The 18,277-nt window shown below is 36.3% G+C and overlaps 2 protein-coding genes across 5 annotated transcripts in view; both read left to right on the top strand.

Annotated features, from left to right (window-relative positions):
• The first annotated feature begins 804 nt into the window (after nt 1–804).
• On the top strand, nt 805–9,513 carry wu:fj16a03 (uncharacterized protein LOC335475 homolog). The gene is made up of 3 exons (XM_061911397.1): nt 805–962; nt 1,257–1,358; nt 9,395–9,513. Exons 1-3 carry the CDS (start codon nt 809–811, stop codon nt 9,478–9,480), a joined length of 342 nt encoding a protein of 113 aa, XP_061767381.1. The 5' UTR covers nt 805–808; the 3' UTR covers nt 9,481–9,513.
• A 394-nt stretch (nt 9,514–9,907) lies between these two features.
• LOC133559540 (follistatin-related protein 1-like) overlaps nt 9,908–18,277 on the top strand; it is a 71,843-nt gene continuing 63,473 nt past the window's right edge. For 3 of the 4 annotated variants that reach the window (XM_061911396.1, XM_061911395.1, XM_061911393.1), the window contains exon 1: nt 9,909–10,078. The gene's annotated coding sequence lies outside the window, so the exon portion shown is untranslated. Of the gene's footprint in view, nt 10,079–18,277 lie in introns of all 4 variants that reach the window. The other variant, XM_061911394.1, reaches the window with a different exon arrangement.

The raw sequence follows: 18,277 nt of genomic DNA, 5'->3' as shown, positions 1-18,277 counted from the left end.
GGGGGTCTGAATACTTTCCGTACCCACTGTACATATACACATTTCTATACATATACATATATATCCATCCATTTTCTACCGCTTATTCCCATTTTTGGGGTCGCGGGGGTCGCTGGCGCCTATCTCAGCTACAATTGGGCGGAAGGCAGGGTACACCCTGGACAAGTCGCCACCTCATCGCAGGGCCAACACAGATAGACAGACAACATTCATAGTCACATTCACACACTAGGGCCAATTTAGTGTTGCCAATCAACCTATCCCCAGGTGCATGTCTTTGGAAGTGGGAGGAAGCCGGAGTACCCGGAGGGAACCCACGCATTCACGGGGAGAACATGCAAACTCCACACAGAAAGATCCCGAGCCTGGGTTTGAACCCAGGACTGCAGTATCTTCGTATTGTGAGGCAGACGCACTAACCCTTCTCCCACCGTGAAGCCCCACATATATATATATATATATATATATATATATATATATACATATATACACACACACACATATTTATACAGTACAACCATATATATACATATACAGATATATACACACATATATAACATGTTTCTAAATACACACATATATATATACATATATATATATATATATATATATATATATATATATACTCACACATCATCTTTTATTTGTGAAATATTCGACAATAACGTCAAATATTCCACAAATAAACGATGAGAGGTAGTTGTGTAATCCAGACGGATTACAACAGATGTTCAAGATCCGAAAATTAGGAAAACAATCATTAACTTTTCGAAAGAGTTCGAAGTTCAAACAAACGAATGGAGACATTATGTCTGACCTCATAGCCAGTGTGTGTTATTTGAGTGTGTGTGCGTATAAATGGACCTCTGCCCCTCAGTGGAGGACAGTCGTCAACATCTGGCCTGACATCTTCAACATGAAGGTTTATCTTCTCCTGCTGCTCCTCCTGCCGCTCATTTCAGGTCTGTTCTCCTCACTCAAATCACTGCATTGTAATTAAACGTGTAAAGTCAGAACCTCATAATTAAATATGAACAGTCATTACTTAAGTAAATATGTACAGTCATAACTTCATAAGTAAATATGTACAGTCATAACTTCATCATTAAATGTGTACAGTCGCAACTTCATAAGTAAATGTGTACAGTCATAACTTCTTAATTAAACGTGTGCAGTCATAACTTCATAAGTAAATGTGTACAGTCATAACTTCTTAATTAAACGTGTGCAGTCAATTCCTCATCTTCATGCTACAGCACAACAGTTCACCATCGAGTGTCACGGCTTCGACGACTACATGGTCAACCTGAAGCTGAAATGTCAGAGCAGCAACGTGCAACAAGCCTGCTACACAAGAGGTAAAGCAGGACTAACCATGAATTGATTAACGTGGACCCCGACTTAAACAAGTTGAAAAACGTATTCGGGTGTTACCATTTAGTGGTCAATTGTACGGAATATGTACTGTACTGTGCAATCTACTAATAAAAGTATCAATCAATCAATCGATCAAATCGTCACCATGGCAACCGACTGTATCCTCATGTTTAATGCGGTCCATATTTCACGTTCGATGGTCTTACGCCAGAAGAACAACTTTTGTATCGGCCCAAACAAACTTGCCACTCTGCGATACCTTGCTGCATTTAAAAGCACAACAATTATAGGTCATAATAATAATTATTATTTCATTTTTTTCTAAATGTCTGGTACAAAACATGCTTTTTGGTGGGTCACGTAGGCCAAAATTGTACTCAACTAATTTAAGTACTATTACTTTAGAGCAGGGGTCGGCAACCCACGGTTCTGGAGCCGCATGCGGCTCTTTAGCGCCGCCCTAGTGGCTCTCTGGAGCTTTTTCAAAAATATATATGAAAAAAGGAAATGATGAGGGGATAAAAACATATTTTTTCTTTTAATTTGGTTTCTGTAGGAGGACAAACATGACACAAACCTCCCTAATTGCTATAAAGCACACTGTTTATATTAAACATGCTTCACTGATGATTCGAGTATTTGGTGAGCGCTGTTTTGTCCCACTAATTTTGGCGGTCTTTGAACTCACCCTAGTTTGTTTACATGCATAACTTTCTCCGACTTTCTAAGACGTGATTTATGCCACTTCTTTTTCTGTCTGATTTTGTCCACCAAACTCATAATGTTGTGCATGAATGCTCAAAGGGGAGTTTTGTTGATGTTATTGACATATGTGGAGTGCTAGTCAGACATATTTGGTCACTGCAATACTGTAAGCTAATCGATGCTAACATGCCATTTAGGCTAGCTATATGTACATATTGCATCATTATGCCTCATTTGTAGCTATAGTTGAGCTCATTTAGTTTCCTTTAAGTCCTCATAATTCAATTTATATCTCATGACACACTATCTGTATGTAATATGGCTTTTAATTTTTTGCTGCTTCAGACAGATTTGTTTTTGTATTTTTGGTCCAATAGCGTCACTTCCTGTTCATGAGAAAGGACGCAAAAGAAAAAGGCTCCGCTTTTGCTACCGGAGTTTTTGTTTATTCTGAAGATTTTGACCACTTATTTGCGACCACAGCCACAGGGGAGTAACCTGGCATCCTTGACCTCATTTTGGTCAGTTGCGAGGCACTGATACACTGAAATAAGGCAAGTTAGATGAGTCGTTTGCCTCAAGCCATCGGCGCCTTACCGCAGCTCAAAGCGGTTGCCTAGCAACCAAAAACTACGGCGAGTTTACAGCTGTTTTAAAGTGCTTCCAACGTCGCAGTGTTTTAAGTTGACAGACTAACACCTCAAATTGATCTGTGAACAACACAAGGTACTCATTGTTGGAACAACCAAGTTAAACCTGCTGCAAGTGGCTAAAGTAACTGCCGTTTAATACACAAGAGGCACTGACGTCATCGATCTGCCGCTATGCCAAAAGCTAAAGGGAAGACTGAAAGCCCGAAACCTTCGGTGTCAGCCAACACAGGACACAACTGGGACCAAGATTTGAGACTGGATACAGGACATGATGGGGAACAAGGAGTACTACTAAAAATACTCCTTGAAATGAAAGAAGAAATTAAAGAAATAAAAAAAGATCAGAAAAAAGCAATGGAAGAACACAAACAAGATGTGAAAAGTCTGCAGCAAAATATTGAAAGTCTGCAAACTCAAATCATCACCAGAAAAAATGAAGTCTCTGATGTGTGCCAACATTTGAAGACCTTTCAAGAAGAAATGCGCCAACAAATGAAGACCTTTCAAGAAGAAATGCGCCAACAAATGAAAACCTTTCAAGAAGAAATGTGCCAACAAATGAAGACCCTTCAAGAAGAAAACTACACGCTGTGGAATATCATAGATGAAATGGAGCAGGATAAACGAATGAATGAAATCATTGTGACAGGGCACCGAATTAAACCAAGATCCTATGCGAAAGCTGTGAATAATGAAGGTGAACCAGATGAAATGGATCTTGTCTCGGCAGAACAGCAAGTAGTCAACTTCCTGCAAACAAAGGAAATTGAAATCGACATTAATACCATCGAAACATGCATCCCACTGAACAGAAGAGACAACAACGCCACTCCAGTTGTGCTTGTGAAATTTGTAAACAGAAAATCTAAAATGGCATTGCTGAGACAGGGAAAGAAGCTGAAGGGAACAAATGTGTACATGAATGAGCATCTCACTAAACGTAATGCTGGAATCGCCAAGAAAGCACGCGACTTGAGAAAGCAGGGAAAAATCCAGGGAACTTGGAGCGCCAACTGTAAAATCTACATCAAGCTGAATGGAGGTCCAGAAGCAAGAGTAATTGTTGTCAATGACATCAAAGACCTGGACAAATTTTAAGTTTACACAGCTTCCACAATAACGATGATAATGGACTCTGACAGAAAACAAGCACCTAAATTCAACATCAACACTACTATACTGCAAGGGACGACTAAAAAAGAAGACTCAGATTCAGGACTGCATCCATCTACACTTATAGAAATTATTGAAACGACATCAAAGATTGTTGAGCAAGGAAATATGGAACTACAAAACTTCTGCAACAAAGAGCACAAAAACCAGGATTTGGAAAACGATATAGATCCAGATACAAATTTTTTTTCCCACATTAGTAATAATTGTTTTTATTACACAGATGAGCAATATAATAGCAACATTAAAAGTGACAACAAATTGTCAATTATTCATTTTAATAGCAGAAGCTTGTATGCAAACTACAACAACATTAAGAACTTTTTGGAACACATCAACGAACCCTTCAAAGTGATCGCCATCACAGAAACATGGATTGATGATAAAAAAGGAATAGATTTTGATCTGGAAGGATATGAACTAAACTATATTAACAGAACCAACAAAAATGGAGGAGGAGTAGCTGTGTATGTGATGAAGAACCTGAACTACAAAGTGGTAAAAAACATGTCATTTGCTATAGATAACATCTTAGAATGTATTACCATTGAAATATGTCAGGAAAATAGCAAAAACATAGTAATTAGTTGTATATACAGATCACCTAAGTCAAGTATAGAAACATTTGAAGAATGGATCAAGGCAACTTACATGGACAATGGTAAAAAAATAATTTTCTTATGCGGTGACTTTAATATTGACTTATTGAACCCTAACAAGCAAAAGTTTATTGATGACTTCATTGATACAATGTACAGCATCAGTTTATATCCTAAAATCACAAAGCCAAGCAGAATCACAGGACACTGTGCCACGCTTATTGATAATATTTTTACTAATGATTTTGATAATAACACTACAAGTGGTTTACTTATAACCGACGTTAGTGATCATCTGCCAGTTTTTACAATATATGATGGAAACTGTAAAAAGAACACGGAAGACAAAAGGACATTTCAAAGACTGTGCACAGAGAAGAGGATGATTGCTTTCAAAATGGAGCTACAAAAGCAAGATTGGGACAATGTGTACAATGAAGAAGAGGTTGATGAAGCATATGAATATTTCTTAAACAAGTTCATAATACTTTATGACAAACATTGTCCATGGAGACAACTCAGTAGTAAACAGAGAAAGAATAATCAACCATGGATGACAAAAGGATTAAAAAATGCTTGTAAGAAGAAGAATACGCTATATAGAAAATTTATAGTACAAAGAACTACTGAGGCAGAAGTTAAGTACAAAAAGTATAAAAACAAGTTAACAAACATACTACGATCATGTAGAAAAGAATATTACAGTGAATTATTGGACAGGAACAAAAATAATATGAGAGCAACATGGGGCATTCTCAATAGCATTATTAAAAATGGCACTAAGAGGGATTACCCCCATTACTTCTTAGACAGAAATAAACATAATGACAACATAAAGGAAGTAGTTGAAAGCTTTAATAACTACTTTGTAAATATTGGACCAAAATTGGAAGAAAGGATTCCAGACCCAGTTTCAATTGAGGACTATTATGATACCATAGAGCGAAATCCCAACTCCATGTTCCTCAGTAATGTGACACAGGAGGAAATAGTTAAAATTGTGAAAAAATGTAAATCAAAGACTTCAACTGATTGTAATGGAATTGATATGGATACGATAAAAAAGGTGATTGATGAGATCTCAGGACCATTAATGTATATTAGTAACCTATCATTTCAAACAGGTACATTTCCAAACAAAATGAAAATAGCTAAAGTTGCACCAATTTATAAGACTGGTGATAAACATCTATTTACAAATTATAGACCTGTTTCTTTACTTCCACAATTTTCTAAAATCATTGAAAAACTGTTCAATAACAGATTAGAGAGTTTCATAAATAAATATAGAATACTCGAAGAGAACCAATATGGATACAGAGCTAATGTTTCAACTTCAATGGCTTTAATTGAAATCACAGAAGAAATTACCAATGCAATAGATAATAAAAAATGTGCGGCAGCAGTGTTTATGGATCTAACTAAAGCATTTGACACAATTAATCACAATATTTTAATAAAAAAACTGGAACGATATGGCATCAGAGGGTTAGTCTTAAATTGGATAAGAAGTTATCTAACGAACAGGAAACAATACGTGAAGCTAGGCGAACATACTTCTACAATGCTAAATATTTCCTGTGGTGTACCTCAGGGATCAATACTGGGACCTAAATTATTCAATCTCTATATAAATGACATTTGTAAAGTTACAAGAGATTTAAAGTTAGTATTATTTGCGGATGATACAACAGCCTTTTGTTCAGGAGAGAACACACAGTGGATAATACAAATAATAACAGAAGAAATGAACAAATTAAAAAAATGGTTTGACAAAAACAGACTATCATTGAATCTCAGTAAAACTAAAATAATGCTATTTGGTAACAGTAGAAAAGAAAGTCAAACACAAATACAAATAGACGGAATAGAAATTGAAAGAGTAAATGAAACCAAATTTCTAGGTATAATGATTGATGATAAATTGAACTGGAAATCTCATGTAAAAAATATACAACATAAAGTTGCAAGAAATACATCAATAATGAATAAAGCCAAATATTTTCTAGACCAAAAATCACTTTATATTCTCTACTGCTCACTAGTGTTACCATATCTGAGTTACTGTGTAGAAATATGGGGAAATAATTACAAAAGTACACTTCATTCACTAACAGTGTTACAAAAAAGATCAGTTAGAATAATACATAATGTTGGATATAGAGAACATACAAACCCTTTATTTATTGAATCAAAGATACTGAAATTCCACGACATAGTGGAATTGCAAACAGCTAAGATTATACACAAAGCAAACTATAACCTGCTTCCCAAGAATGTACAACAATTCTTCTCAACAAAAGAAGAGAAATATAATCTTAGAGAAAAATGTAATTTAAAACATTTGTATGCACGTACAACACTTAAAACCTTCAGTATATCAGTATGTGGAATTAAATTATGGAATGGATTAAGCAAAGCAATCAAACAATGTACTAATATGATCCATTTCAAGAAACTCTTCAAACTGGAAGTGTTAACAAAGTACAAAAATGAAGAACCATGATAAAAATTCTGATTTTACTCACACATTCATTTTCAAAGTAATCTGACTTATCTCATCGTATGGATTAAAATTTAAGCAATTATTTATTTATTTGTATTGTGATTACTTATTACTTATGGAGTATACATTGTGAATACATTGAGAACAGGAAGTGAACAAAAGTTTTAGCAACTGTTATGTAAAGAAAAGGGGTAGGATTAAATAAGCTCTGCTTCTTCCTCCTCCTTTTCGAACATGTTGGAAAGAGAAACTGGAAATTGTGATGTATCATGTTGTATGCTTGCATGTTCGAAATAAACTCAAACTCAACTCAATATGGCTCTTTCAACATTTTGGGTTGCCGACCCCTGCTTTAGAGTAATATTCAAATAATAGTACAAAGTCATTAATACAACAATACAAGTTGATAGTACTTATTATGATTATTACTAATATTAAGCATAATAACAATATTAAATAATTATGAGTAGTATTTAAAAATACTTACAGTATTATCATAATTATTATTAAATAATTATAATAAGACTAAATAATATGTATATTAAATAATATAATCATTATTAATAATTGTATCGAGAATAATGAAGAATAATAATCATGAATAATAAATTAATTAGTCAATTTTTTTTTTTTACTTGAGTAAAACTAAGTAGTCAGTGAAAAAACTATTCAAGTACCGAGTAACTGGTGAGTAACTTCTGATTGATTTAGTACGGAGGTGCCCAAACTGAGGCCCCCGTGCCATATCTGGCTCGCCAGCGTCCCAAGTTGAATTTTTTAAAAATCTTTTGTTACCTTATTTGTATTTGACTTTATTAAATGTTTGTATGTATTCACATTTTTGTGCAGGAGGGAATAGAAAGAAGAAGAAAAAAGATAAAGAGGCAAATTGTGGGGACAAGACAAAAATATATGTATCTACTGTATATGTGTGTGTACTGTATATATATGTATGTGTGTATAGATGTGTGTGTGTTTAAATATAGACATGTATATTGATTTATGTATATACATATATATTTCTTACATATCAATACTCAAGTAAAAGTAATTTGACAAGTACGATTTATCCAAAAAGTTAGAGTCAATGTCACTAAGTAACTCTGAGAAAGTAACCGTGACCAATTAAAGGTAACAGAGTAAATGTAACAGAATCAATTTAACAAAGTAAATGTAACCGAGTAAAAATAACCCAGTAAATATAACCAAGTAAATGTAACAAAGTAACTGTATCAGAGCAAAAGTAACGGAGTAATTGTAACAAAGTAACAGAATAAATATAACAAAGTATATCTAACCCAGTACATGTAACAGAGCAACTGTAACAAAGTAAATGTGACAAAGCAAGAGTAACATAGAAACTGTAACGTAGTAAATGTAACCAATGATATGTAATTAAGGAAATGTAATAGAGTAAAAGTAGCAGAGTAACTGCAACAAAGTAGAAGTACCAGGGTAAATATAACAGAGTAGCTGTGACAAAGTAAATGTTGCACGATAAAAGTTACAAAGTTAATGTAACCATGTACATGTAACAGAAAACAAGTAACAACGTAAATGTAACAAGTTATAAGTAACAGAGTAACTGTAGCAAAGTCAGTGTAACTGAGTAAATGAAACCAAGTAAATGTAACAGAGTAAAATTAGCATAGTAAATGTAACATAGCAATTGTAACAAAGTAAAAGTAACAAAGTAAATTTAACACAGTAAGTGTGTCAAAGTAAAAGTAACAAAGTAAATGTAACATACTAAATGTAAAAAAGTAAACATAACACTAAAAGTAACATAGTTACTGTAACAAAGTAAATGTAGCAGAGTAACTGTCAAAGTAAACGTTACAAGGTAACATTTACCATGAATTGATTTACGTGGACCCCGACTTTAAACAAGTTGAAAAACATATTCGGGTGTTACCATTTAGTGGTCAATTGTACGGAATATGTACTGTACTGTGCAATCTAGTAACACAAGTTTCAATCAATCAATCAAAAAATGTAATATAGTAACTGTAATAAAGTAAAAGTAATAGAATAAATGTAACAGAGTAAATGAGGTCAAGTTACTTCATATGCAGAAGTGGAACATTTGTGCTGTCATGCCAAACTCGTGACAAGATTCTTTACTCTATCCCAAGCTTCTGCTCTGTCTTCTTATTCTCTGGCAGACCAGGTGTGCTCTAATGCGTTGACGAGCCAGGGCGAACTGTGTGCGCCAATAAAAGGAAAACCTTGCCTTGTGTTGTTTGTGTCGCTATGACAACCCGGCATGAAAAACAACTGTAGGGGAACGACAACCACACAAAACTAGAAACTGTACGGCCGGTCGACTCTGCCGTGCACGTGGTATCATTTTTGTGACTGTGACTTTGTTTCCTGTGCAGACAACGGCGAGAAGGGATGCATTACGGTTGACAAGTGCTCCCAACCCGGCTGGACCTGTTGCCATAGCAACCTGTGCAACGAGTGAAGGCAGAGATGCACTGAATAAAACTGAATAAAACATGGCTTCCTCTTTAATAACATACTAAAGAAATATTTCAAGTTATAAAAACACATTTATTTAAATATATTATTTCCCTGTGTAATCAGAGTCATTATCAACTAACTAGAGGCCAATTAAGATATTGATTGAATGTTTAGGGCTTTTCAATTCAAAGCATCGGCGATACCAGCTCTGTATTCACTTAATATCGAATCACTATAAAAAAAAAAATCGCAGTATCGCCCTCCCCGGAGCTTTCCTCTTATCTTTTTTCGTTAGTTTATTATTTTAAGACTTTTTTATGTATAGACAATATTTTTTGGCTTTACTTTAACAGCGATGGAATACATTTTAATTGTATTTTACGACCCTTCGAAATTGATGAAATACATTTAAATTGTATTTTACGACACTTCGTGATGGTTTTGAACGCAACATCCGGGTCCTGCCGTGCTATAGCTGTCGTGAACGCGCTCACGATGCTAGCTGGAAGTTCGCTAATTAAAACTTAACACATTTTTTCATCGCCTTCAAATTACCCCAACGTCTCAGCGACGAAACGAGGGGGAAACAGCACATAAAGGTAAGTTAAGTCATTTTTTTGTCGTGAAATGTCATATTGGTATCGGTCGTGTGCGACTAGCTTGCCGGAATGTTTGCTAAGTTCTCTTTAAGTTTTAGAGCAGTGGTTCTCAAATGGGGGTACGCGTACCCCTGGGGGTACTTGAAGGTATGCCAAGGGGTACGTGAGATTTTTTACAAATATTTTAAAAACAGCAACAATTCAAAAATCCTTTATAAATATACTTATTCAATGATACTTCAACAAAATATGAATGTAAGTTCATAAACTGAAAAAAAAAAATACAACAATGCAATATTCAGTGTTGACAGCTAGATTTTTTTGTGGACATGTTCCATAAATATTGATGTCAAAGATTTCATTTTTTATGGAGAAATGTTTAGAATTAAAGGCCTACTGAAACCCACTACTACCGACCACGCAGTCTGATAGTTCATATATCAATGAATAAATCTTAACATTGCAACACATGCCAACACAGGCCTTTTTAGTTTACTAAATTTCAATTTTAAATTTCCTGCGAAGTTTCCTGTGGAAAACGTCGGTACGTTTGACGTCTCGGGTTGTAGCGGACATTTTTTTCCCACCCCGATCTAAGCTGTAAGTAGTCTGCTTTAATCGCATAATTACACAGCATTCTGGACATCTGTGTTGCTGAATCTTTTGCAATTTGTTTAATTAATAATGGAGACGTCATAGTAGAAAGATGGAGGTGGGAAGCGGTGTATTGCGGCTGCCTTTAGCAACACAAACACAGCTGGTGTTTCCTTGTTTAAAAATCCCAAAGGTGAAGCTTTACTATGGATCAGAGCGGTCAAGCGAACATGTCAACCGGCAGGTTTCGGTGAGAAATTTGTGGTAATAAGTCGGCTCTTACCGTAGTTATGAGCGGAGCTTGCGTCCTCCTGCAGCTGCTGCGGACTATTACCTCCTCCTACCTGAGACACTGGCGGTCACCACACCAGTGGCCACACCCCTCCAACTTTCAGGTACCATATAATCTCACTAAAACACTAGTAACACAATAAGCAGATAAGGGATTTTCCAGAATTATCCTAGTAAATGTGTCTAATAACATCTGAATCGCTCCCACTGTCCTCGCCTTTTTTTTTCCTTTTTTTTTTTTTTCTAGTCCTTCACTCTCAATATCCTCATCCACAAATCTTTCATCCTCGCTCAAATTAATGGGGAAATTGTCGCCTGCTCGGCCCGAATCGCTCTAGCTACTGTTGGCTATGATTGTAAACAATGTGAGGATGTGAGGAGCTCTACAACCGGTGACGTCACGCGCACATCGTCTGATACTTCCTGTGAAGGCAAGGCTTTTTTATTAGCGACCAAACGTTGCGAACTGTATCGTGGATGTTCTCTACTAAATCCAAAAATATGGCAATATTGCGAAATATCAAATATGACACATAGAATGGACCTGCTATCCCCGTTTAAATAAGAAAATCTCATTTCAGCAGGTCTTTCAGTTCATGAATCCAGATGGATCTCTATTACAATCCCCAAAGACAGCACTTTAAGTTGATGATTACTTCTATGTGTAGAAATCTTTATTTATAATTGAATCACTTTTCACTTTTTCAACAAGTTTTTAGTTATTTTTATATCTTTTTTTCCAAATAGTTCAAGAAAGACCACTACAAATCAGCAATATTTTGCACTGTTATACAATTTAATAAATCAGAAACTGATGACATAGTGCTGTATTTTACTTCTTTATCTCTTTTTTTCAATCAAAAATGCTTTGGTCTGATTAGGGTGTACTTGGATTAAGAAAATGTTCACGGGTATACATCACTGAAAAAAAGTTGCGAACCACTGTTTTAGAGGATACCACAAATTTGGGTATTAATCCGATACTAAGTAGTTACAGGATCATACATTGGTCAGTTTCAAAGTCCTTGTGTGTTTAGGGACATATTTCCTGTGTATATAAACATAATATACATTTAAAAAACGAGAAAGAAGATGTGATGCCAAAAAATATCGATGTAATCATAGTAGTATCGATTAGATACTAGTGTTGTCACAATACTAATATTTTGGTACTGGTACCAAAATAATTTCAGCACTTTTTGCTACTTTTCTAATTAAAGGTGACTACAAAAAATGTATTATTGGCTTATTTTAACAAAAAATCTTAGGGTACATTAAACATATGTTTCTTATTGCAAGTTAGTCCTTAAATAAAGTAAACATACAAGACAACTTCTCTTTTAGTAGTAAGCAAACTAACAAGGGTTCCTAATTTGTTTGCTGACATATGCAGTAACATATTGTGTCATTTTCTCTTCTATTATTTTGTCAAAATTATTAAGGATAAGTGGTACAAAATTTATTATTAATCTACTTGTTCATTTGCTCTTAATATCTGCTTATTTTCTGTTTCAACATGTTCTGTCTACACTTCTGTCCAAATGTAATAATCACTTTTTCTTCTGTTGTTTGGATGCTTTACATTAGTTTTGGATGATACCGCAAATTTGGGTATCAATCCGATATCAAGTAGTTCTAGGATCATACATTGGTCATATTCAAAGTCCTCATGTGTCCAGGGACATATTTCCTGAGTTTATAAACATAATATACATTTCAAAAACAAGAAAGAAGAAGAGGTGATGCCAAAAAATATCGATGTAATCATAGTAGTATCAACTAGATACGGTTCTGTACTTGGTATCATTACAGTGGATGTCAGGTGTAGATCCCCCAATGGCATTTGTTTACATTGTGACGCCGGTGAGCTATGGTGTGTAGTGAAGCATGTTTAGCTAATCCTCGTCCTTCAGTGATAATATACTTGTATGAAACCTTTTTCATTTGTCGCCATGGAGAGGAGGATTAGTGAGTAGCTACAACACTGCAGACTGTGGGTGGACTTTAGCCACGGGCTAGCTAGCCATGTCTTCAAGGACCTCTCTTGAGGGTGTTTCAGTGTAAGAACTTCACCTTTATCTGCAGTTTTTAAGCCAAAATGCATCCGTTCTCCCTTTTCTGTCTACACGCTGTTTCTGCTTGTAAGTACTCTGTGTGTGTGCGCTGCCAAACATGCTCGTCTGCTCGTCAACCAGCAATGGCACGGCATGACGGGGGCGGGGGTGTTTTTTTAGAGGCGGTATAGTACCGAATATGAGTCAGTAGTATCGTGGTACTATACTGATACAGGTATGCAGTACAACCCTGGTGTGTGGTAAGTAACTTCATTATCGGCATTTTTTTTTAGAAATAGGTGCTCAAACAAGTGATTTTTCTAGTTTTTATGATTATTATTGAGCTCGTCAAAGCACGAGTTGTTGGAACTTCATTATGTCGACACACAATATTGCTTGTATTCCGTCATGTGACTTCTTCCCGGAAGTGAAAAAAAGCCAAGATGTCCATCTTACAAACTATCAGAGTACAAAAGAGGCTCAACTCTTCATGCAAAAAGCAGATTCGAGGAAAAAAACAACAACTATGCAATGGTATGGATCACTATATTATATATGAAAAAATTGTGGAGTGATATCAAGGATTATACGTCGGTCGCGTTCCCAGACCTGTGGAACTATTGTGCTCCAGACATCATTGTTCACCACAAAACAGATGAAAACTTGGAAAAGCATGGAGGTTTATAACTTATTTGTGTGTGGCTGGGTGAAGGACATTGGTATCAAAGCTCCCGGATAAATATGTATCGTTTTTTTCCTCTGGTAAGGTTGTGTAAATTGTTAATAATGTCATGATCTGTAGTCTGGATCATGTTTTTTGTTATTTTCTGTTAGTTTAAGACTCCATTAGTTCTTGTTTTTGTGCACCCTTGTTTGTTTTAGTTTCCATGCCGACTTATGATTTTCACCTGCATCTTGTGTTCTGGTCACACCTGTCTCTAATCAAGAGACTATTATTTAAGCCTGTTGTTGCCAGTTAGTCGGTCTGGCGACATTGCTCTGTCATGCCATAGTTTCATGCTCTTTTCATGCCATCGTTTCATTCTTGTATTCACGTGATTCCATAGTACATGCTATTTGTTTCAAGCCACAGTTTAGTGAGGTTTTCATGTCTTTAGTTTCATGTCCTAAGTTTTTGCCTTGGCTTCCGCGTGGGATGGGCACGCTCTCCTTTGGTTTGGTTTCTGTTTTTTTGTACCCTTTTGAGTTTTTGGAATTAAATATGTTCCTACCTGCTAACCTGGTCCGGAAAAGTCCGTTTGCATCCCGGGAGAACAATCCTCGCAGTAAGTTGCGAAAACCCCCTCGTCATGACAAATAAAAACAAAATGCAATAATTTGCAAATCCTTTTCAACTTATATTCAATTGAATCGACTGCAAAGACAATATAAACTTTGTTATTTTGGGCAAATATTAGCTCATTTGGAATTTGATGCCTGCAACATGTTTAAAAAAAGCTGGCACAAGTGGCAAAAAAGACTGAGAAAGTTGAGGAATGCACATCAAACACTTATTTGGAACATCCTACAGGTGAACAGGCTAATTGGGAACAGGTGGGTGCCATGATTGGGTATAACAGCAGCTTCCATGAAATGCTCAGTCATTCACAAACAAGGATGGGGCGCGGGTCACCACTTTGTCAACAAATGTGTTAGCAAATTGTCGAACAGTTTTAAGAACAACATTTCTCAACCAGATATTGCAAAGAATTTAGGTATTTCAACATCTACGGTCCGTAATACCATCAAAAGGTTCAGAGAATATGGAGAAATCATTGCACGTAAACGGTAAGGCCGTGACCTGTATCAAAAAGCGACATCAGTGTGTAAAGGATATCACCACATGGGCTCAGGAACTCTTCAGAAAACCACTGTCAGTAACTACAGTTTGTTGCTACATCTGTAAGTGCAAGTTAAAACTCTACTCTGCAAAGCGAAAGCCATTTATCAACAACACCCAGAAACGCGTCGTGGGCCCTAGCTCTTCTAAAATGGACTGATGCAAAGTGAAAAAGTGTCTCTGTTGGAACATTAAATATCTTGTTTCCGCAGTCTATTCAATTAAATAAAGGTTTAAAAGGATTTGCAAATCATTGTATTCTGTTTTTATTTACCATTTACACGTGACAACTCCACTGACTTTGATGTATGGTTGCTTTTTGCGCGACTAAAGAGAAGTACACGTTATTATACAACGCCAAACCGGCCCTGCAATGAGGTGGCGATTTGTCCAGGGTGTATCCTGCAATCCGCCCAAATGGAGCTGAGATAGGCTCCAGCGACCCCAAAAGGGACAAGCGGTAGAAAAATGGATGGATGGAAACCGCACCAGCTAACACACATGCCCGCCCTAGTGGCTATGAAAGGATGTTACAACATGCAAGCTGCAACTGTCCTGATTCTAACATTTTGATGGGAAGAGAAAAACAAATCTCCACTGTGGTTGTTCCCAAACATTCCTGCATTTTTTTCCAGATTTTCTCATCCCATACTGGACCTTTGCCATGGGAACAAGGAGACATTATTTATTTTGTAGCCAGTTTTAGCTGCATAGTAATCTTTTAGCTGGCAGGAGAGAAAAAAACAGATGTGAGCTGTTGCTATAAATAGTACTGGTGATCTAGTTTTGGAAGGGAGATGTACATGGTAGAAGATCCTCCTACCACCCTCTCTCTGTTGGCGTCTCCATGGACTGGACTCTCACACTGTCTAATAATGTCACTAGGCCTTGGCCGATAACAAATGTAATCAATGTATCAACCTAGAAATTATCGTCGATTAAACAAAACTATTGCCATTATCATTTTTTTGAGTCCAAATGAACCATTAATGTAATAATAATTAGAAATGTCCGATAATGGCTTTTTTTGCCGATATTCCGATATTGTCCAACTCTTAATTACCGATACAGATACCGATATATACAGTTGTGGAATGAACACATTATTATGCATAATTTTGTTTTGATTCCCCGCTGGATGCATTAAACAATGTAACAAGGTTTTCCAAAATAAATCAACTCAAGTTATGGAAAAAAATGCCAACATGGCACTGCCATATTTATTATTGAAGTCACAAAGTGCATTATTTTTTTTTAACATGCCTCAAAACAGCAGCTTGGAATTTGGGACATGCTCTCCCTGAGAGAAATTGAGGAGGTTGAGGTAACACAACATAAACACAACAGTACAAATACCCAGAACCCCTTGCAGCACTAACTCTTCCAGGACGCTACAGCATGTCCCAAATTCCAAGCTGCTGTTATGAGGCATGTTAAAAAAAATAATGCACTTTGTGACTTCAATAATAAATATGGCATTTTTTTCCATAACTTGAGTTGATTTGATTTGCTAAACCTTATTACATTGTTTAATGCATCCAGCAAGGCATCACAACAAAATTAGGCATACTAATGTGTTCATTCCACGACTGCATATATCGGTATCAGTTGAGATCGGAATCGGTAATTAAGAGTTGGACAATATCGGATATCGGCAAAAAAAACATTATCGGACATCTCTACTAATAATGCATGGCAATTTACTTGTATGTCTCATAATCTTAACATTGTAATTGAAATGTAAACATTTGAATACCAATTTGAATAAAACAAATAATAAAAAACAATACAACATGTAAACAAAAGTTTGCAGTTAAATAAAGATCACAACCAAAAGCAATAAAATAGCTTCTGTCTCTCTTAAGGAGGGTGAGTTACCCTCAAATATACACGACCAAAAAAATACATAAAGTTATTGTGACCGAAATGATCGCGGCTATCATTATTATTGTGATATTTTTTAATGTGTTAAAAAAGTAATTATACACGCGTTAAAATGTTTAAAACAAGTTGTATTTTTTTAATAACTAAAGTAAATGGAGGAAACATCACATTTCGTTCTGCCTTCATAAAAGCCAAATTATTTTTATTTGTGTGTTTAGATATGTTTATCTTCTTCCATTTTAATTTGTAAATGCTAAGAATGTAGTTTTAATCATTTAAATTGCGTAAATTGGCCCGTGTGTGAATGTGAGTGTGTCTGTCTATCTGTGTTGGCCCTGCGATGAGGTGGCGACTTGTCCAGGGTGTACAGCCTCTTCCACCCGAATGCAGCTGAGACAGGCTTCAGCACCCCCCTCGACCCCGAATGGGACAAGCGGTAGAAAATGAATGGATGGATGGGTGATCAGTTCTTAAAACTTCCGGTTTACGTGACGTCACGCGGCTGCACTTCCTGTTGAATAAAGACCGTGTCCGGTTGTTTCAACTTAATACTGTGGGATTTATATCGATAATTTTGTGCACAAGCAGCACCGCCTTTATGTTCAATGTGAATACGGTGTCTTATACCAGTTTGTATAGGGGGACGACGTTTCTTCACGGGGAAAATAATATTTGTTAGCATTTAAGCTAGCTATAATTTTATCAAAGTATAGTTATCAATCACGTTTTTTTCGATTATTTTAATTTAATACGGTTACACAAACTCTCAGGAGTTTACCGTTACTGTCATCTATTCGCAGTACAAACAGCGGAAGCTGCTGAAACGGATGCAAAAGACTGACTGCTCCGGCAATCCGTAACAACGCATACAAATGGCGATTATCAAGTCTGGAAGACATACTGACTTTATTTGAATTTATCGGGGGGGGCAGTAGCACAGCCTTTGAAGGAGCATAGGTATGGGCAGCATCTGTGACATTTAATTTGCAGGAAAGGAGTGAGATTAAGGTTGAATTGTCCATCCTCGTTCTATTCTCTGTCACTATCTTTTTTTGGACATTACTACTTGCTGTAGTTTTGAATCAATGCATGATGGGATTCCGAATGTTGTGTGTCAGTGTATTAACGGACAGGCTGGAATAAACACACGCTAAGGAATAGCTCTGCGCCTGCCTACTTTGTGGGTTATAGATAAACGTATGGATAACGGAGACATATATAATAGTCGTCTCCATGTTGTGTGTGCAGTTGTGCACTCTCCAAAAGCCGTAGATGTTATAACGTGACTGTTTATATGGAGGAAAAGTGGACGTGACGACAGGCTGTCCTCACTCAGGTCCTGCTCGGAATCGGGAGAGGTTCAGGAGAATGGTTGTCCCAGGAGATTTTCGGGAGAGGCACTGAAATTTGGGAGTCTCCCGGAAAATTCTGGGGGGTTGGCAAGTATGCCAAATGTAACAATTCAATTACATCACCTATTGTGCATCCATTACAGCCGGTCAACCAGCAGGGTGGGTCCCTTTCTTTTTCCCAGTT

This window comes from Nerophis ophidion, linkage group LG09, assembly GCF_033978795.1.
Source record: "Nerophis ophidion isolate RoL-2023_Sa linkage group LG09, RoL_Noph_v1.0, whole genome shotgun sequence".
In the NCBI taxonomy this organism is placed as follows: Eukaryota; Metazoa; Chordata; class Actinopteri; order Syngnathiformes; family Syngnathidae; genus Nerophis; species Nerophis ophidion.
The sequence above is the reverse complement of the archived record's forward strand: the minus strand, read 5'-3'. Positions and strand labels throughout refer to the sequence as shown.